At 39.9% G+C, this 21,643-nt stretch overlaps 2 protein-coding genes across 3 annotated transcripts in view; one reads left to right on the forward strand and one right to left on the reverse strand.

Moving 5' to 3' along the window:
* The window catches only part of ralba (v-ral simian leukemia viral oncogene homolog Ba (ras related)), a 146,542-nt gene that overhangs the window by 49,008 nt on the left and 75,891 nt on the right, over positions 1–21,643 (reverse strand). The gene's annotated exons all lie outside the window — the stretch shown is intronic.
* On the forward strand, positions 1,645–9,214 carry inhbb (inhibin subunit beta B). The gene is made up of 2 exons (XM_067444230.1): positions 1,645–2,779; positions 6,957–9,214. The coding sequence occupies exons 1-2, from the start codon at positions 2,383–2,385 to the stop codon at positions 7,736–7,738; spliced, it is 1,179 nt and encodes a 392-aa protein (XP_067300331.1). The 5' UTR covers positions 1,645–2,382; the 3' UTR covers positions 7,739–9,214.

Here is a 21,643-nt window from a genome sequence, read left to right on the forward strand (position 1 = left end):
TACATTTCTCAATGAATTAAATGAATATAGTATTATTACCACTTGAGGGCGACAAACTCTGCCAATCACACCATTCAAAAATTTTAATGCACAAATCAAACACATATTTAGCATATTCAGTCACCTTAATTGGGATTACCCTTTTTCTTTTCATTTTGTATATTGAGTATATTATGTGATCAATATACAATATCATCAGCTAATTCTAAAAAAAGACAGAAAAACCATTCACATATGTGAGATAACCAGATGTAGACCATCATCTTCATCCACAATATAAATGGAGAAACATGTTCCATTTTGAAAAATGCAACAATTCTAAAAGAGTTTCCCAGTGTAAGTGACATTAAAGAACTGAACACAAGACAAGTGATTAAGGTGTCATCTTTAAATATTATTTAATTATTTAACTGCTTTCTGTTGGGAATTAATTACATGGTTATATAAGTACAAACCACACATGCAGCTAAAAAGTGTTTATACACACTAATCCATATGAAGATGTCAACTTTACACAAGTTGTATGTGGCACATAGCCTACTAACTCCACAAAAAAAGTGTTTTTAAACAATGTGAAATTAATATTTTAAATAATTATCTTTACAAATAGAGATTAGTATGTAGCCTACGCAATATTCACGATGATACCTATGACGTTGTTTTATAGGCCTACTAAAAAACTATTAAAATTTTCTCTAAGAAAGCCAAAAGCCCAGAATTAAAATGTCAAGTAAAATGCCCCCCTCGGGAGACAGAAGTAGCACCACAAAGAATCGTGTAGGCTATTCATTTTGTTAAAGCGAGAGATGGCGCCATCACCTAAGAACTGGGCTGAATCCGAAATCACCTCCTATACACTTAAACAGGGGACTATTTGAAGGGACAGCCATTTGTAGTGGTGTAACCTACGAAACCATAGTGAACGTTATTGAGTGCATTGATTCTATCCCACATTGCACCTCAATAACGAGTGTAGCGTGTTCCAATTAAGATGGTAGCCTACATGTATGTAGACTGCAAACTGATGAATGTTTGATTTTTATTTCAGACCACTATTGTGTATCTGACCATTTTATTTTATTTAAATTATCTTTAAAACTGTTTTAATTGTCATTGTACTTCTTTATGTTAGGCTACAACTATTTTAATTAATTTATATGTAAACACTTTGAATTGCCATTGGGTATGAAATGTGCTATACAACTTGCCTCGCCTTGCCTTGCCTTGCCTTACAGTCCAAGTAGGCTACACACAGCGGCTGTCCGAATTCACTCACTTGTTTTAATTCACTGCTTCAAGTGAACTGTATTAGTAACGTTAGACTATACGGAATAGCCATGATTGGGGTTTAGGGGGCGATTTCGGATTCGGGCAAATTTTGACATTTCAGTTCTCAAAAAAAAAAAAAAAGTCGATGAACACCGAAATAATTTGGCAAACAAAGCTTGAGAGAAATTTGTCTTAGGCCTTCAAGTGAATATTTGAATCTGAAACGAATAACAATATAATTATCATCGAACCATACAGGTTTAGCTTTTATTAAGCCTAGCTACTTAAAAGAAAAGAAAAACACTGGATGCATAATCTGACAAAAATCTAAAATATATAAAAATATATTTAAATGGTATGTTAAATTATATTGTGTTGCTGTTTGAACGAAACGGATTTCTGTTTAATTATGGCAAACACAGCGGGCTTGTATTTTCGCACTGAAGAAAAGTTTATGTGAATTACATTACGTGTATATCTTTCATCTTTTTGGACTGAACAGCGTAACCTGTTTTAGCATAATCTCTCGCATCCAGTTGGCTGGGCGTCCCACGTGGTTTGAAGTATAAAAAAGTTTCAGCGCGAGGTGCTGTAGTGTCGTGATTACACGAGAGAAAAGACCAAAGGACAACATCCCTCCTGAGGCTGAAGAAACGCGAACGAACATACACAATTTTACAATACTATCACTGAGAGAAGAGGAGCACCAGCACTTGACAGTCGGTGGAAAGACAAACTGTGAAATTTTGTCTTCAAACAAGAAAGAGTTTTGACTACACTGAACTTTAAAGGAATACACGACTAGTAGCCGGTTTGTTTTGATTCTTCACACACTTCAATTTGTCAGTTACCCCGGAGACGAGAAGACGTTTTCGCGCTTTTTAACTAGCTTCAATTAAGATTGATATTTTTGCGACTAGCCCTCATCATTATTACTCAATGTGTTTACCGGGCGATACTACATACACTTTATGTGAACGTCTCTCAGAAATGACCGCGAGCGTGATGATGAATGGAGATCTGTCAAAGGAGGTTGTTGGAAGTACAACTCCGTCCTGTTTATAGATCCATTTTTGTTTTACGATAGGAATTCATGAACTGATTTGTTGTTGTATGGACACCTTATTTAAGAAAATGAGTATATACATCCTCTTTGTAACCTGTTTAATGGCTTGCATACTCGTAGTTCAGTGTAATCTGGGAGCTGAGACGGTGTCTCAGGAGTCTCAGTGTGTATCTTGTGGACTTGGTCATTCGGATGATTCGGGGCGAATGGACACGGACTTTCTGGAGGCGGTTAAAAGGCACATATTGAACCGACTGCAGATGAGAGAGAGACCAAATATCACTCATCCCATTCCCAAAGCTGCCATGGTAACGGCGCTGCGCAAACTTCACGCGGGTAAAGTTAGGGAGGACGGGAGGGTTGAAATTCCCAACTTAGATGGACATGCTGCCTACAACGAGGTGCAAGAAGAAACGTCGGAAATAATCAGTTTCGCCGAGTCAGGTGTGTACAAGAAATAGCATGTTGCATGGCTACTTTTACCTTACTGAAGTGTTGGCATTGTGTATGATATTAGTTATAAAATTATATTTAAGCATATTTTGGAATACCTTTTAACATTTCACTACACAGTGGAGCATCAATAAGGAAAGACTGATTTTTTTAGGGGGGACGTAATCATCCATGTTTTAAAGGTCAAATATTTAATTTACAGGTCGAATAGCCAATACCTTCTTCCAAAAGTATTAGCAATGGTGTAGGCCTACACGCAAGAGTGATCTCCTTGTCTGCTTTTAGTAAGCTGTGACATTCAGTGGGTCTGTTCCAAAACATAGTGGGATGCTTCACTGCCTCCTGCCTTCATAGGCAACATATTTTCCAGTTCCACACATTGCATTAGTTAGGAGTAGTACATAAATTAACACACACACACACACACACACACACACACACACACACACACACACACACACACACACACACACATATATATATATATATATATATATATATATATATATATATATATATATATATATATATGTATGTATGTATGTATGTGTGCGTGTGTGTATTCTGTAATAAGAATTTTGCCAATACAAGATTTTATTGTCATGCCAAAGTTCATTACAGTACAGAATATTACTCAGTCTCTTTAAACAAGTGTTGCAATTTCACTAAAGTGGGTCTTTGAGGGTTAATGAGACATTCATCCTTGATCTAATATTTGTATGATCATGCAACTGGAGCAATTAGAATACATGACCCTCTTTTAACATATAATTAGATATGCTGACAGAAAGTAATGAGTAGTTTTTGTCAAATGTTGACCTTTGCTAGGTGGGTGTTGAGGCAATTAAAATCCTGGAACATCTTTGGGAACGCCAAGAGAGCATCAAAAACATGGCAATCAAAGTATTACAGATAATGTGTTAATAAGAGGGCAAGAACATTTCCACGCCTTTTGTCTTATTAACAGACAATATAGCAATAAAACTACTTTTGTTAACATTAATAAAAACAAATGCCAAGTGAATGCAGAGTTCCGATGGTCATAGATGACCTGGACATTTGAGGTAATGACGAAATGGTAAATATAGTGAATTTAAATTCAATTACTTTTAAAAACACTTCTGCAGTAACCCTTCCTAAACACCTGAATAAGTCATGGAAATTCATTGGTCAAAAGGGGTGGGAACCCTGTAACTAGCATAGCTTTCCATTAGTTCCAGAGGATTTCATCAATTATACATCTGAGGTTTAGTTCAATTTACAGGACAATATATGAACTTTGTTAAGTGTTAAAAAAAACTAAACATGAATAACATTTTACACATTTAGTTCTGTCATTGAATAATGTAAATTTGTGTGAACAAAAATCTTAATAAAAGTAGTATAATAAATACAGCAGATTTTTATAGATGGTCATAATCTGTCATCATTATTAGGAAGGATACTTGATATGCAGATTTTTTTTCTTTAAATAAAAATTTCCAGTATCTTGTTTTGACAGGCAAAATAAGTCTTTTTTTTCTTCTAGTTTCACACACTGAAACACAATTAGCTTGGACATTATCCGGACTTCTTGCTTCAATAAGAATGATCTAAACACACTCATGACAGCGCAACAAAAGAAGGCAATTATTGAGCGAGTACTGTGCGTTCTTGCTAAACCCAATATGTCAACATTGGGAACAAAAACAACAAAAGAAAACAAAAGAAATCACTCAGAATAATGCATGAGACATTTGAGTCGTTGTGGATGACAGAGGCTGGGGTGGGGGGATGGCCTTCTTATATCCTCCTCTGAAAATGCATTTCAAATATCAAAGCTTTATCAGGCCTCTTTGCAGTGTCCCCTATTATTCACACCTTTGAACCACTGAGCAGCAATGCATCATGAAACTGGCTCTCCGAACCCCCATCTGCCTCAAGGCCAGCTGGCACTAACCCCTTAAGTGAAGGCTGCCAGCCAGGACAACCCTAGATCCATTCGGCTCAGAGGTACAAAAAGAGGAATTTGTGAGGTATGCAATGTGCAAATCACTGCAGCTGCAGGCAATAGGGCTGCCTCGCGTGGTGCATGCTCTTCCCTTGCTGTTAATGCTGTATGATTGCAAGCCAGAAGGTGGCTCCTATCTCACTCCATGCTTTAGGAGAGCAATAAGAAGAGCACTGCCAAGGTAGAGGAGAGGACGGCTGCCAATTTCAGGTCTCTATTGACACTGTCCTATGGGCCATTTCAGAAGTATTTGGTGTCCCGTAGCCACAGAAGCGGAGCGGTAGATGCATGCTTCTCATTTGTCAGCGTAACCATTCGGACTCGCTGAACTCTTCAGGACCAGTTCAACACAGGGTATTAAGACTTCATTATTAGACATTATTCAGTGTGGCACAGTGTCCATAAGGTCAAAGAGCCAAATTGATCTCTTTAGAAAATCTTTGTTTTTTGACATTTGATCCAAGCAGGGAAATTAGAGCCTGTAGTGCTAACTGATGGGCAGACAGTCAAAATCTAATCAGGCAGCATGCCATGGTCTTGATCTTATTGATCTTCGACAAGCAGTTCACATTAAGCATTTAAAGCATGAGATCAATCTTTAGTGAAACACAGAAACAAACCTAAAGTCCAATTTCTCAAAAGTGCTTATTTTTTTGCCATACTTGGTGTCTTGTAGGCTATTGGTTTTTGAGCTTAGTTGAATAATAAATACCTTGTTAAGTTGACTCCAAATTAATAAACCTACTAATGGGAAAAATATTTTTAATTACCTGGCAATTGGAATCAAAAAATGTCATATAGCGTATACAGCAACAAAGAAATAACTGAATGAAATTTGAAATGCATTGCTGAAATGAATATTTGTCAGGCTGATAGTGATGCAGAAGCAGCAAGCATACTAAAACTTCTAAAATAGTCAGATCTGTTAAAAATAAATAAATAAATAAAAATCTGTAAATAACAGCATTTGTATTTAAGGCAAAGGCGCCAATGTGATGTAGATAACTGTTGATAAAGTATGTCACAACACATACAGCATCTCGTCTCTCTGATCGCATTGACCTGGAGAGTGCAAAATGGACAATGCCTTGCCCTGTTTGACTAAATTCAGTTTAAGCAGGAGCTGTTGAGACAGGTTCTGAAACACTTGAGCACATGGCCATACAAGTATATTTGTATCCAGGGGGCACATAAAGGCAGGTAACAAGGTGAAATGGTGGAGTAATCAGTTCAGCGAGTGTGTTCCCTATCATCACAGGACATACTTGTTCACACCTGACACTTCTCCAGGGCTTGATCCTCTGTCACTGATGAACATTGACTGTGTGTCTCCACTATGGGATACAAAGGGCTGGGTTCCCAACAAAACAAGTCTTGACAGCCCTGTAAAACACACACACATACACAAACATACACACACACATATATATGTGTATATGTGTATGCTAGAAATATATATTTTTACATGTAAAGCCACTGCTACACTATGTGAGGTCAAGCTATGACATGAAGAAGAAGCCACCCTTTGTGGGAAGTTGATGACATTAAGCCAAACTAATCTGTTTGCAAACATGGTTGTTTTACTATTTCAAAGAAATAGTGCCAAACAGCTCTGGCATTCAAATCAGGATTACGAAGAACATGATTCATGTGCGACTTTCAATATATACAATTGAAATTTCCCTAATTATCTTAGGTGGTCAAATTAATGTTTGAAATCAAATTATATTAAAAAACTGCACATTGGACTACACAATTCACTATTGGCCGGTGTCATTTAAGTGCCTCATAATGCTTCTAATTTGAAGGGCACACGCTCAATGCTAGGCTGTGCCACAGAACTCTCCTAATACCTTTCACAGTGCATTGTGTTGTCAGTCTCTGAGGCTCCAGGAGCTCTGGGTTTTCACAGTTCTCCCTGTGAACTCAATGAACCCCCTGGGGCAAGGCCCACGTTCGACAACCCCCACCCTTTCCCCTGGCCCAGCATCTTCAGCCCAAGTCATGAGGCCAATTGGACTTGGGCCCAGAACTGTGGCACCTAGTATACTAGAAAAGTTGGGTGGTTTATTTCTGTAAAAGTGGCTAAGGAGAGGTAGTTGTCAGCAGAATCACAACTGCTTGTGTGAGTTTTTGTAAGAAAGAACCACCATTAACAAACTTCTTTGTCTCTTACAGATGATGTGACACCATCTAAGTCCAGCTTGTACTTCCTGATCTCCAACGAGGGGAATCAGAACCTGTACGTGTTGCAGGCAAACCTGTGGCTGTACTTCAAGCTGTTGCCTGGTGCTCAGGAAAAGGGACTGCGACGGAAAGTGACAGTGAGAGTGCATTACTATGAGCCCGGTGGGCAGAACATGCACTGGCCTGTGATGGAAAAACGCGTGGAGTTGAAACGCAGCGGCTGGCACACCTTCCCTGTGTCCGAGGCCGTAAGAGAAATGTTGGTTAAAGGGGGTCGACGTCAGGACCTCGACATCCACTGCGAGGGATGCGAAGCCGCCAATGTTCTGCCCATCCTGGTGGACCCGAGCGACCCCTCACACAGACCCTTTCTGGTGGTTCGCGCCCAGCAGGCAGAAGGGAAGCACCGCATCCGAAAGCGAGGCCTAGAGTGCGACGGCAACAATGGCGGTTTGTGTTGCCGGCAGCAGTTTTACATCGACTTCCGGCTCATTGGCTGGAACGACTGGATCATCGCGCCAGCAGGGTACTATGGGAACTACTGTGAAGGCAGCTGCCCGGCTTACATGGCAGGTGTTCCGGGCTCCGCCTCATCGTTTCACACGGCAGTGGTTAACCAGTACCGCATGAGAGGCATGAGTCCTGGATCGGTCAACTCCTGCTGCATACCGACCAAACTCAGCACCATGTCCATGCTCTACTTCGATGACGAGTACAACATCGTCAAGCGTGATGTGCCTAACATGATCGTGGAGGAGTGTGGATGTGCCTGAACAAAATTGTTACGAAATTCTACGAAAGCAGTCATATTTATGGTCTTTCTGAACCACATGCATATAGATTGTGTTAATATTTGTGCACTCACGAAGTACAATCACGCACATATGTGTGTGTGCATCAAGCAGTAGATCATCAGATGTATGACAGGTTGGTCCTTCTAATGAACAAAATGGCTTTGGGATGACAAGAGAAGGGAAGGGAACAACGACATGTTTTTTCTCTAGTTTGCCATTTCTAGACTTAAAAAAAATGGCTCAATACTTTCCTCTCCAACAGCAAAAAGGAGACAAACTGGTGTCACACTTTGATACAAGTACTTAGAAACTGTTTTACAAGCACTGGCATATCTCAATGTCCCTTCTACTTCAGAACACCAGCACTTCAACAGCTTGTTTAAGACAATATGACAAATCATTCCAGCTGAGGGGGCGATTTCAAAATCAGTGTATGTCATCATCCCAGTCGTTCCCAGAGGCATTCCCTTAATGATGACTCTAGTTGTCTGCGGCATTGTTAAACCATCGTGAGGCTTCTACTCAAACTGCAAGCACCCCTGGACAAGATCATCTTGAAACTAAAACCACTTCTGCCGTTCTACTTACGTGTGCACGTCTTGACTGCGGCCGGCTGCTTAACTAGATCTTGAGGTCTAACCGGTACAGCACAAACTTCACCGCTTCCTCCATCTGCACAGTTCAGTGACTGACAAACGCTTGCAGCGGTGTGCATTCCGCGGAGCCGCTTCCATTCTGTCCAGCTGATTTACAGGGAATACAGCACTTGCTAAAAACTCTCGAAATGCACAATTTAAAGCACTTGCATATTGCAAAGCCTTCAAAAGGGTACAAAGAGGTGGACCTACCCTTGCCCATAGTCCTTTTAATATAAAGTGCCGCACGAACTATGCAATGTATAGTAATCCTGAACTTTGTCAAACTGAATTCTTCTTTCTGCTTGTCTTTAAATCTTTATCAATACTTGAAATGTGATCTTTCGCTTGCTTTCCAAAGCGGATGATTGTTACGATGTTTGCACTGAAAAGTTGCGGGATTAGTTAAAAAAAAAAAAAAGACAAAAAAAGTAAAAGAAAAAAGAACTGCCATTGAAAATGTTATTTTTGTAGTAAAACTGAATTTTGTGAAAAGTTTATTGTACCTAAATAATTGTACCAAAGAGGCCAATGTTTTAGCTATTATAATAAGGTGGCAAGGCCATTCCAATATTTGTAAAATAATTATTATCCTTCTCAAGAGGCCTAATAATCAGGGTACAACATTATGGATTCCATTTGTAGCTCTGTCTAATTTTTTATATGTACAGCAAACCGATGAAACAATCTCTTCCTTGTCTTTAATTTTCCAGTCTTCTATTTAATAAGAGTTATTTCTTAGCTGTTGTTACAAAGTCATTTAGTTAAACGGATGTCATCTCTGTACAGAATATGTAAAATAAAAATATTCTTTCTTAAATATTTTGTAACTTTAAAATAAATTCTTACTTTGCATCCTTGTGAACAAGTTGCTTTTAACGGGGAATCAAAACTACAATCCAGATTGCTCACTGAGAGTCTGAGTGTTGCATTTACATTTACATTTTTTCAAAGCTGGTCTGCACTACATGATTACAAGACGAGGAAGGCCGAGTCATGAAACCGCTGAAGTGTTTTATGCAGTGTTCTGCGAAGTCTGCAAAAACACTTGGTTGACATAATTATATGAACACATTGCCTTACTTTAAACCACACACTGAGATGTCGATCAGCAAACTGAGATAGCATCAGTATATATTTATATATACACACCGGTTAACACTTTGCATATAAATGTAATGTTCCATGGTTTCAATATTTGTCATTCTTAGTACATTCTTGGCTCAGAGTCAAGAGGGCTCGCACTGCACAACATGTAGGCACAGAGACTGATTACATCAGAGTGGATCCCCTGAAAGCACTATCAACAAGTACTGCCTTTTTCTGAGCCCTACAGGTATAAATGTAAAATATGCGGCACTAAAAAAAACCATAGGCAAACAGAGAGACCAGGCCAGCACACCTACCAACGGTCAGGGCGTTTCAGACCAATCCTGGTACCATACAACAAGCACTTTCCAAAACATACCGCATTACCTAAGTCAGATAATTACCTGAAGTGTACCTGTCTTGTATCTGTCAAGCGAGGCAGATAAAGTGGTGTGAAAAATGACTTGTTTGTAGAACTCTTCTCAAAATGACAGCACAAGAATGATATGAGTCAGAAGTGACACCCACGTATAGCAAAAATACATTTCTTAGTTATGGAGGTTGGTATGTGTTTATATGTATTTGTTTGTGTAGGTGGGTGTTCGGGTGTGAGAAAAGTAAGAGACGTTTGGAGAGAAAGTCCAACAGGTAGAGAGGTACAGACAGAGCTGTCCCGTCATGTAGCGGAGTGTTAACGGTGCCGCTGTGACTGCTGGAATGTTAATGACACCATAGTTACGCTGCAGGCAAACTCATGAAGCCACACACACGTTAAGAAAACACCATCTCACATGGCAAAACGTATACAATCTGTAAACAAAATCTGAGGTTAACAGGTGTTAAGAGATTTATGATGACTAAATCAAATGTAAAACAACATATAGACACATACTTGCCATAATTTGACATTAAAATGGCCATATACTATGGGTTAATATGCTATTATGCTGTTCCTCTGTAAGTGCAATTCCTGAAACACAGTGTTTCTACGGTGTTAATAAATTGCATGTTTTTTTTTTCAAAAAATTTTTTTTTTTATAAAACATGAAATGTATAAATAAAATGATACTTTTATAATCAATGATGCAACTAAATTAACTGATAATCAACGGAGCTTAATTAATAAACTGAGCTGTTTAAAAACAGCACAACTTTGTTAACATTCAACATTGAGAATAATAAGCAGTGTTATTGAGCTCCAAATGAGTATATTAGAATGAATTCTGAAGGATCATGTGACACTGAAAACAAATTCAGCTTTGCCATGACTTAAAAAAATGATATATATATATATATATATATATATATATATATATATATATATATATATATATATATATATATATGTATATGTATATATATATATATATATATATATGTATATATATATATATATATATATATATATATATATATATATATATATATATATATATATATATATATATATATAATTTTTATATATATAATTAATTACATTTTAATATATATTTATTTATTAAATATATTCACAATAGTGCAGCTTTTATTGTATTTACACTCTAAAAAATTGAGTGAAAAAACAACCCAATGTTGGGTTAAATATGGACTAACCCAGCAGTTGGGATGTTTTAACCCACCGATTGGGTTGTCTTAAGCAAATATTTAACCCAACCACAGGATTAAAACAACCCAAACGCCGCAACAAGACAATTGATTGGTGATCCATATTTGATCCCAACATTGGGTTAAAACAACCCAGAATTTTTAGAGTGTATTATTAAATATGAGATTTCTATCAAAAACATTAACAAAAAAGTTCTGACCCCAAACTTCTGAGTAAAGTATTTTAAATATATTTTCTCTATTATTCTAAAAACATGCGATTTATTGTCACAGAAAATTTGACCCAAGAATTGACCTGCACAAGGCCTGGGATTACAGGCAAGAGTAAAAAGCTTGAGAACTTGAAAGCATACTTGAGTAGCCCAATGAGCAGAAGGTTCATTAATCCAGCAATTCTCCAATGTCTGCACACCTATGCTACTTCAAACATTCATCAAACCAATTGGCTATAAAGCTCCAATCTAAAAATAAATAAATAAAAAAAGATTAATCAAAGATCATTCCCAACTGTGTTCGAAGTTCGAAGGTAACACCGTGTTCGAAGGTAACACCTTTTACTCTGCAAGGAAACAACCTAAGGTTTGTCACTCTCCACCTCCCTCCTCCCCTCCACATTGACCCCTTGACTCCCTGAGCACTAGCGTACATTCAAGCCAACAAAGCTTCCATTTGTGCCATGGTTCTACCTAGTACCGACTGGGGGATCAGGGATCAACGAGGGTCACCTCTATAGGGAACCTAGGAGAGAGTCACCACTGTGAAAGAGTTGATAGTACAGTGTATGGCATAAAAAGGGCAACTAAACACTAAAAGCGCGCAGTCAATCACCCCTTACCCTGTCTGCCATCCAAAACTCATTTAATATCCATCATAGCCAAACATGATGTTGATGTTGGCTTTGGTCTGGCCATTGGCCTAGCTAAATGAAGCTGCTTTGTGGCAGTGTTCTGAAGGATAGGATTATTTTAACCTTTGGAGAACGGAAGAAAGGCAGAAAGAAGACTTTTACTTGTGAGTAATTCCACGCGCGTACGCCGCAGTTAAAAGCGGAGCCAAGAGCAAACAGCTGGCCTTTTGTTCAGCCAGGCAGAGTTTCTGCTCGCATTCATGTGACGTGGTGCATGCAAGGGCTGAAACCGCTGACGGTGATAGTGACAATGACGCGTACAAGTGAAACTGCAGCACAGCTTTGCCTTCAAGTTCACAGACAAAGGCCTGCGACTCTCTGATCTCACAACACAAGGAAAATATGGGGGGAAATAAGGGCATATTTGGATCGCCGAGCACACTGTGTGTTTGTTAGAGGGGGAATTCCATTGCAGGGGATTTCAGGTGTGGTTGAACATTCATCGCAGGCCACTTTAAAGCGAGCCATCATGGCTCATCGCGGATGACTGTGGGCCGATTATTGTGCAGGTGCCTCATTGTTTTCCATTGTTCAGCCTTTAGGGAATTTTATGATTTGACTAAAACAGAGATGCTGACTGTGGGCGTCTCAAGATGCTGCCGTCTCCATCACGGATGGAAGAAAGAAGACCTTTGTGAGGAGGAACTGATGTCGGAAGAGACGTGTAAGAGAGAAGGGCAGTGGAAAGAGTAGCGGAATGTCGCTCTTGGGTGACACACCTATTGGTTAAAAGGAAGCTAGAAACAAAGACACAAAGCGAGAAGGCAACCTGATCAGATGAAAAGATACACAGAGACTTGACATGCTCTTCTACACTAATGAATGTGGACAAAGTCAATATAGAAGATAAATACTGAGTTAATGTTCCACATGGAAGAGAATATAAGCAATCAAAATGTGTTTGGAGGCCTAACTGAAAAAAATGACAAGTGAACTATAGCTGTGCGCACCGCTTCTTTGCCATGGATGAAGCCTCATTAATAAAGGCCTGAGCTGTGAATTATAAATGAAGAGTTGACTGACCTAAACTGAATGAATCCCTGAATCTTTCGCTGAACCTCTCACACAGGACAGGTTACAGTGCATCCAAGATCATCCTATATGCTGGATTGTACATAGGGGCTGAAAGAATTAATTAATTTGTTGGGTCTGTATGCCACTTTACAGTAGTGGAAAATACCGTTCTTAAGAAACAGTTAGGAAATAAGATTTTGCCTACTCGTTAAGGAAAACGAACCCCAATTCCAATAGTTACCCATTCATTCCTATGAGTGAACCCCTGGAGTATGGCCACTGTCCTGCAGAGTTGAGCTCAAACCATGATCAAACTCACTTACCTGCAATTTTCTAGAAACTCTGAAGACCTTGATTAGCTTTTTAGTTGTTTGAGATTAATGTTGGACCTAAACTCTGCAGGATAGTGGCCAGTGTTGGGGAGTAACTAGTTTTATGTAACAGTTACATCATTTAATTACAAAATAAATGTAACTGTAATATATTACAGTTACTCAGAAAACGTGTAAAATGTTAATGTTTACAAAGAGGGTTACATCTGAAAATGTTCTGTAAAAATCTAGGACATGTTGCATAGGCCTAATATTAATTTGTTTTTGCCTGTTTTTGATGTGCATGATTTTTCCCGCCATTTAAATGCCATTTAGTAAAGCGAAGCTATTCTGCTGCTTTTGATTGTTTTGAATTTGTATCACACCACGTCTGCCAAATTACATCAATCCACATAGCCGTTGAAAAGCTTTAGGTTACAACCAGTCTGAGAGCTGCCATCATGCGAGTGATAAATATAAATATGCTGGAAATTTCATTTAATCCAGGAAGCACAATCAAATATATATATATCAAAAGTTTGGACACATTACTATTTGTAATGTTTTTGAAAGAAGTTTCTTCTGCTCATCAAGCCTGCATTTATTTGATCAAAAATACAGAAAAAAAATTGTAATATTGTGATATATTTCAATTTTTCAATTTCGTTTTCAATTTATTATACTTTAAATGATCATTTATTTCTGTGATGCAAAGCTGAATTTTCAGTATCATTCCTCCAGTCTTCAGTGTCACATGATCCTTCAGAAATCATTCTAATATGATGATTCATTTTCAAAGTTGGAAACAGTTCTGCTGCTTAATAATTTTTCATAACATGTGATACTTTTTTATAAAACTTTTTGATGAATAAAAAGCAAAAAAAAAAAAAAAAAAAAAAAAAGCAAATGTTTTAAAAATATAAATATTTTGTAACAACAATATACACTACTGGTCAGTACTGGGGTCAGTATTTTTTTTTTTTCTTTATTTTTTTTAAATAAATCAATTTTATTTAGTAAGGATGTGTTTAATTAATAAAAATGTATAGTAAAGGAGATATATATAATTTAAAAATGTTTCTATTTTGAATAAATGCAGTTCTTTTGACCCTTTTATTCATCAAATATATTAGGCAGCAGAACTGTTTCCAACACTCATAATAAATCAGAATATTAGAATGATTTCTGATGGATCATGTGATAGACTGGATGTCACGTGACACTGAAGACTGGAGTAACGATCCTGTGATGTCCAAGGACAGGGCTCCGAGCTCTGAATTTAGCCCGAGCCCAGAGTGCGATGTGTGCTGATTGGGTGGATCATTTGATGATGCTCCTTATGAACTTTGTTAATAAAACAATTTAAAAGGTTATTTTGTCACAGAGTCTGATAGCTACATAAAGAAAGTTGCCACAGCTGATTATATATATAGGAAACATGAGGATGAGTTACTGCCATTTGGAGATGTGAACAGTGTTAGGAGAATGTTTATTTTCCACCATTATCTGATTCAACACACAACGATAAAACTAAAAAAGGATGTTTATTGGACGGCAGTGAGAGACCCAAGGACAGTTCGGCATCAAAGAACGGAAAGCTGGACTTCTGTGGGACTAGATATCTGTCAGACTTTGGGCTTTTCCCTCAGGGGTACAACATAAGTCAAAGGCTACGGTTATCACCCAATTAAAATGAATTTCACAGAACGCTGAGTCAAAGAGGGAATGAGAACCACACACGGCGTGCTGTTCTCCAATGCCTCTGATGATGATGCCTTGGCTCAAGATACCATCTTAATTTTTTTTTTCACTCTCAAAGGCTGCTCTATGTGGGTTTGGAAGCTTTCCCGTAATCTACCACCAAGGAAGCGAACGCAACAAAAGCCTCTGTTTTAATATGGATCCCATTGTGTTATTTAATGCAAATACTTTGATTGATGACATTTTCAGGTGCATACGGAACATTCCAAAGGCCTGTGCCAGAACCACACCACAGGTAACTATTTATTGGGGGAAAACAGAAACAGGAATGCTGTGAAGCACAACACAAGAAAACGGTTTCTATTTAGGAAATGTTTGCATTTGAATGTTACATTCATATTCATTGTCTCTCCTGGTTTATTCATTAGGTGAGGCTTAATAACGTGGTGATTCAGATTGTTTTCAACCCACTCTACAGCAACCCCAGCTCAACAACTGCCAAAGCTCAATCCCACCTTACAAAGCACATGTCAATGTTTAATGCAGTTTTTTTCCAGTTCCACAAGGATGACATGAGCCATTTGCCCAAAAAAGGTGGGCATTGGGCGTGGATTGCTCAAGAGCGTCTGACTGAGGTAATGACCGTGGATTCCACACATCTTACCTAATGCCCTCAAGCAGTGAATAATCCCTCAGTTATCTCAGCCACTTCCTCATGTTGACCACAATTATCAGCTGATGTGAGGGCCAGCAGACAGGCGACTGAGTACCAGGCCACGGTCAAGATTAGATTGGGAAGTTGGACAGCTGTTTGCATGCTGAGAGCCAATGAGGAAGATATGCAGTGTGTGCTTAAAGAGCAGCAGGCCTTTGCCATACTACCGGTGCTGACACTCACAGGAAGAGAAGATATTGCCTCCGATGCTAAGTTCATGCTGTAATGTAATGTAATGTGTGTGTGTATGAGATAGGATCCAGACGTGGTATGAATCTGATGCAATGTTATGTTAAGGGTGGAGTAAGCCTTTGGGATTTGTGGTTTGCAGGTAGGGAAACCTCTAAAATGTTATAGGCATGTCTCATTTTAAAAATAGCAACTTTATAATTCCCTACACTTGCTTTTGCATGTTAATTAGTGATGAAAACTATTAAGGTATTTATGAGACATTCTAGTCATTGTATGTCAAGTCAAGTCATGCTTTATACAACAGAGCTCGTTTCAAAACAACTTTACAGCGATAACAGGACAATGGTGCAAACAGAGTTTAAACAGCAGAAAATAGTTGTTCAGCTGAAGTCAGTTCAGTGTTGATTCAGTTCCATTGTAAAGATCATCAATTATTAAATTAGTTCATTTCATCTATGAAGAAAAACAGTTCTCAGTTCTTATCCAATATTGTCAGTGCAGTCAAATCAATAATATGGTTGAATAATAAGTGTCCCCAACTAAGCAAGTTAGATGTGACTGTGGCAAGGAACCCAAACTCCTTAAGGTGACAGAATGGAGAGAAAAAAAAACTTGGGAGAAACCAGGCTCAGTCGGGGGCCCAGTTCTCCTTTGGCAAACGAATAAAAATGGTGTGATTATGATTTAGAAAACATCACAATTCAGAATTTAGATTGTAGGTCGGTAGGATTCAAACATTACATTCAGCTCGTTTTGCTTGAAGATCGTATTCATCACTCCAGTATGGAAAAGAAGCTGGTCTCTGGATGGATGGATATTACCAATGACATAATTGTGCTTTATCACGAAGTGCTGAGTCATAAATTTGAATGTATCATTATTATTTTAGAAAGGTGTGGATGGCCACCAACTCTTCTCATCAAATCTGATCACCCTAATTCAGAGAAATTTATAAAGCAAACATAAATCAATTCCATAATCAATACTTTAGGTTATGACCAAAACATCTCGTTTGTTAACGTTCCTTTTCAAAAAAAAGTGTGTAAAAGTGGGTTTGAATGCATTAATACAAGACACATCTGCACTGTAAAAAATATTTGATGGTTTTTGTTGGTTTAAAGGTCCCGTTCTTCGCATGTTTTCGAAAGCTTTGATTATGTTTACAGTGTGCAATATAACATGAGTTCATGTTTCGCATATAAAAAAAACAGTATTTTTCACACAATTTACTTATCTGTACAGCGCTGTTTCCTCTGTCCTAAAAACAGCCTGATGATTTCCTTGTTCTATGAAGTCCCTCCTTCAGAATCACGTAACGAGTTCTGATTGGGCCAGCGCTTCCCGTGTTGTGATTGGACAGCAGCTTAGTGCACTTTGCCCGGAAAGGTCCCGCCTCTTACCATAACGGGGAGATGCAAGCGCTGAATGCGCGCTCTTCTCCACGTGGGAGAGCAACAAGACCACGGCCACTATTTTGCCTGTTCTTGTGGGCGGAGGGTTAGTCAACAAACGGTTCTAGTGACGTCATTCAAGCAAAGAAGTGCAGGGGTGTAGTCCAAACTGGCCGTTCGCTGTAGGCTTTGAAAGGGAACTTCTGTTAAATAAAATATCTCGCTTGGCATTGAACTTTGAGCTTTATAATTTTGCAGGTATTATTTATGCTCTAACAGCAACATTACACACTAACTAAAGTTTGAAAGATGGAATCGCGAAGAACGGACCTTTAACTTAAAAAAGTAAGTAACCTGGTTGCCTTTTTGAGTTTATTGAAATTAAAAATTTGAGTTGATACAATGAAGGAAATTTGTTTAATAAATAGAAACTCAAAATATTGAATAAAATATAGTTCTAACTCAAAATAGAAACTCAAAATATCTGAACCACATAAAAAAATTGATAAATCATGAAAATAGCACTATTGGGCATGTTTCACTGCGTCATCAGAAATAAAACACACAATTACCCAATATGCTTACATATGAGAGATGAATTTTAATTTCATTGAACTCAAAATTTTAAGGCAACAAGGTAACTTTTTTTCTAAAAAATTTTTTTACAGTGTTTACATGTTTTGCTTTCTGAAGCCAGTCACTCAGACCTTGATATTAAGCCTCTGACTGAGTTAGTCAGTTTCACAGAGAAGGGAGCTCGTCACAGCAGATGTTCAGCTGTCCAGTTGTAAACATGAAGACTCTGGCAACAACAACGGAGATAAGGGATGGAATGGAGCTTTCCGCAAAGTCCCATGACTCACCAACAGGATTTGCTCCAACCCTGCACCAGTAGACCACAGAGAAGAGTGCTGTGAAGAACTCTGACAACAAACTGACCATAGTAACAGGCTTCCATGTTGGATATGAGCCTTCATTACTGCTTATATGGAACATTGTAGCATTCACACATAATAAAGTTTTTTTTTTTTTTTTTTTTTTTTTTTACTTTGAGAAAAGAAAGTTGTAAGATGAGCTGTAAAGAAAAAAATGCATGCATTCCAATAAGGAATGTCAGTTTTACAATATAAAAAAAAATCTAACATCGTAGAGGAAATTAACACTATACGACAAAAGAAAACAAACAACCATTTTTTCAGAGCTAAATGTTACAGACAACTTTATGAAAATATTTTTTACCCTGTACATGTTACACTTGGGAGATATCATAAGGAAGCATGGCATTTTCACTGTTACACAAATGGTACTCAGCTCTATTTTCTATTATTTTCTATTTCTGTTTTATAAAATGCATAGTTGATATTAAAAAATGGATGACAATTAATGAACACAAACAAAAAAAGGTTTAATTATTTTAGACAAAAAAACCTCTGCACATAATAATACAAATGTCTAACAATTGATGGCTGCTCTGTCAAGTCTTCGTCTTTAATTCCAATGCTTCATTTGAAATTTCTGGTATCTGCAAAATCCCATTTTACATCATAAAAATAAAAAAACATCTAAATAATGACATACTCTCAATGAAAAATGACAGAAATTGCATGCTTTCATTACCTCAAGGCTAGATTATCGTAATGCTTTACTGTAGTGGTTCTCAAACCTGTCCTAGGGACCCCTCACCATTTATATGTCTCCCTCATCTGACACACCAAATTCAAGTCTTTCGTACTCTACTAATGAGCTTATGAGTTAAATCATCAAAGGATAAATCAAATTAAAATCAAGAGGATTTGAGAGGGAAGGGTCAGGAGAGGGTCTGAGAGGAGAGGGTCTGAGAGGAGAGGGTCAGGAGAGGGTCTGAGAGGAGAGGGTCGGAGAGGTGAGGGTCAGAGAGGAGAAGGTCAGGGAAAAGAGGGTCTTTGGAGAGGAGATGGTCGGACAGGAGAGGGTCGGAGAGGAGCGAGTGGGAGAGGAGAGGGTCGGAGAGGAGAGGGTCAGAGAGGAGAGGGTCGGAGAGAAGAGGGTCGGAGAGGAGAGGGTCGGAGAGAAGAGGGTCGGAGAGGAGAGGGTCTGAGAGGTGAGGGTCAGAGAGAAGAAGGTCAGGGAAAAGAGAGTCGTCGGAGAGGAGATGGTTGGACAGGAGAGGGTCGGAGAGGAGCGAGTGGGAGAGGAGGAGAGGGTCGGAGAGGAGAGGGTCAGAGAGGAGAGGGTCTGAGAGGAGAGGGTCTGAGAGGAGAGGGTCGGAGAGGTGAGGGTCAGAGAGGTGAGGGTCAGAGAGGAGAAGGTCAGGGAAAAGAGGGTCTTTGGAGAGGAGATGGTCGGACAGGAGAGGGTCGGAGAGGAGCGAGTGGGAGAGGAGAGGGTCGGAGAGGAGAGGGTCAGAGAGGAGAGGGTCGGAGAGAAGAGGGTCGGAGAGGAGAGGGTCGGAGAGAAGAGGGTCGGAGAGGAGAGGGTCTGAGAGGTGAGGGTCAGAGAGAAGAAGGTCAGGGAAAAGAGAGTCGTCGGAGAGGAGATGGTTGGACAGGAGAGGGTCGGAGAGGAGCGAGTGGGAGAGGAGGAGAGGGTCGGAGAGGAGAGGGTCAGAGAGGAGAGGGTCAGAAAGGAGAGGAGAGGAGAGGAGAGGGTCAGAGAGAGTCGGAGAGGAGAGGGTCAGAGAAGAGAGGGTCGGAGAGGAGAGGGTCTGAGAGGAGAGGGTCGGAGAGGAGGGTCTGAGTGTCGGAGAGGGTCTGAGAGGAAAGGGTCGGAGAGGAGAGGGTCTGAAAGGAGAGGGTCTGAGAGTGTCGGAGAGGGTCTGAGAGGGTCGGAGAGGAGAGTGTCGGAGAGGGTCTGAAAGGAGCGGGTCTGAGAGGGTCTGAGAGGAGAGGGTCGGAGAGAGTCGGAGAGGAGAGGGTCTGAGAGGAGAGGGGCGGAGAGAGTCGGAGAGGAGAGGGTCTGAGAGGAGAGGGGCGGAGAGGAGAGGGTCGGAGAGGGTCTGAAAGGAGAGGGTCGGAGAGGAGAGGGTCCGAAAGGAGAGGGTAGGAGAGGAGAGAGTCTGAGAGGGTCGGAGAGGGTCTGAGAGGAGAGGGTCCGAGAGAGTCTGAGAGGAGAGGGTCTGAGAGGGTCTGAGAGAGTCGGAGAGGAGAGGATTTGAGAGGAGAGGGGCGGAGAGGGTCGCAGAGGAGAGGGTCGGAGAGGGTCTGAGATGGTCAGAGCGGAGAGGGTCTGAGCGGGTCTGAGAGGGTCGGAGAGGGTCTGAGAGAGTCGGAGAGGAGAGGATCTGAGAGGAGGGGGGCGGAGAGCGTCACAGAGGAGAGGGTCGGAGAGGGTCTGAGATGGTCAGAGCGGAGAGGGTCTGAGCGGGTCTGAGAGGGTCTGAGAGGAGAGGGTCTGAGAGGAGAGGAGAGGAGAGGAGAGGAGAGGAGAGGAGAGGAGAGGAGAGGAGAGGAGAGGAGAGGAGAGGAGAGGAGAGGAGAGGAGAGGAGAGGAGAGGGTCTGAGAGGAGAGGAGAGGAGAGGAGAGGAGAGGAGAGGAGAGGAGAGGGTCTGAGAGGAGAGGGTCTGAGAGGAGAGGAGAGGAGAGGAGAGGAGAGGAGAGGAGAGGAGAGGAGAGGAGAGGAGAGGAGAGGAGAGGAGAGGAGAGGAGAGGAGAGGAGAGGAGAGGAGAGGAGAGGAGAGGGTCTGAGAGGAGAGGAGAGGAGAGGAGAGGAGAGGAGAGGAGAGGAGAGGAGAGGAGAGGAGAGGAGAGGGTCTGAGAGGAGAGGAGAGGAGAGGAGAGGAGAGGAGAGGAGAGGAGAGGAGAGGAGAGGAGAGGAGAGGAGAGGAGAGGAGAGGACAGGAGAGGAGAGGAGTTACACATGTTACACTTGGGAGATATCATAAGGAAGCATGGCATTTTCACTGTTACACAAATGGTACTCAGCTCTATTTTCTATTATTTTCTATTTCTGTTTTATAAAATGCATAGTTGATATTAAAAAATGGATGACAATTAATGAACACAAACAAAAAAAGGTTTAATTATTTTAGACAAAAAAACCTCTGCACATAATAATACAAATGTCTAACAATTGATGGCTGCTCTGTCAAGTCTTCGTCTTTAATTCCAATGCTTCATTTGAAATTTCTGGTATCTGCAAAATCCCATTTTACATCATAAAAATAAAAAAACATCTAAATAATGACATACTCTCAATGAAAAATGACAGAAATTGCATGCTTTCATTACCTCAAGGCTAGATTATCGTAATGCTTTACTGTAGTGGTTCTCAAACCTGTCCTAGGACCCCTCACCATTTATATGTCTCCCTCATCTGACACACCAAATTCAAGTCTTTCGTACTCTA

This window comes from Pseudorasbora parva, chromosome 5 (genome assembly GCF_024679245.1).
Source record: "Pseudorasbora parva isolate DD20220531a chromosome 5, ASM2467924v1, whole genome shotgun sequence".
NCBI classification, from domain to species: Eukaryota; Metazoa; Chordata; class Actinopteri; order Cypriniformes; family Gobionidae; genus Pseudorasbora; species Pseudorasbora parva.

Coding starts and splice junctions, on each gene's coding strand:
- inhbb (XM_067444230.1), top strand. CDS start 2,383: ATGGACACCTTATTTAAGAAAATGAGTATATACATCCTCTTTGTAACC. Junction 2,780..6,956: donor AATCAGTTTCGCCGAGTCAG/GTGTGTACAAGA, acceptor TGTCTCTTACAG/ATGATGTGACACCATCTAAG.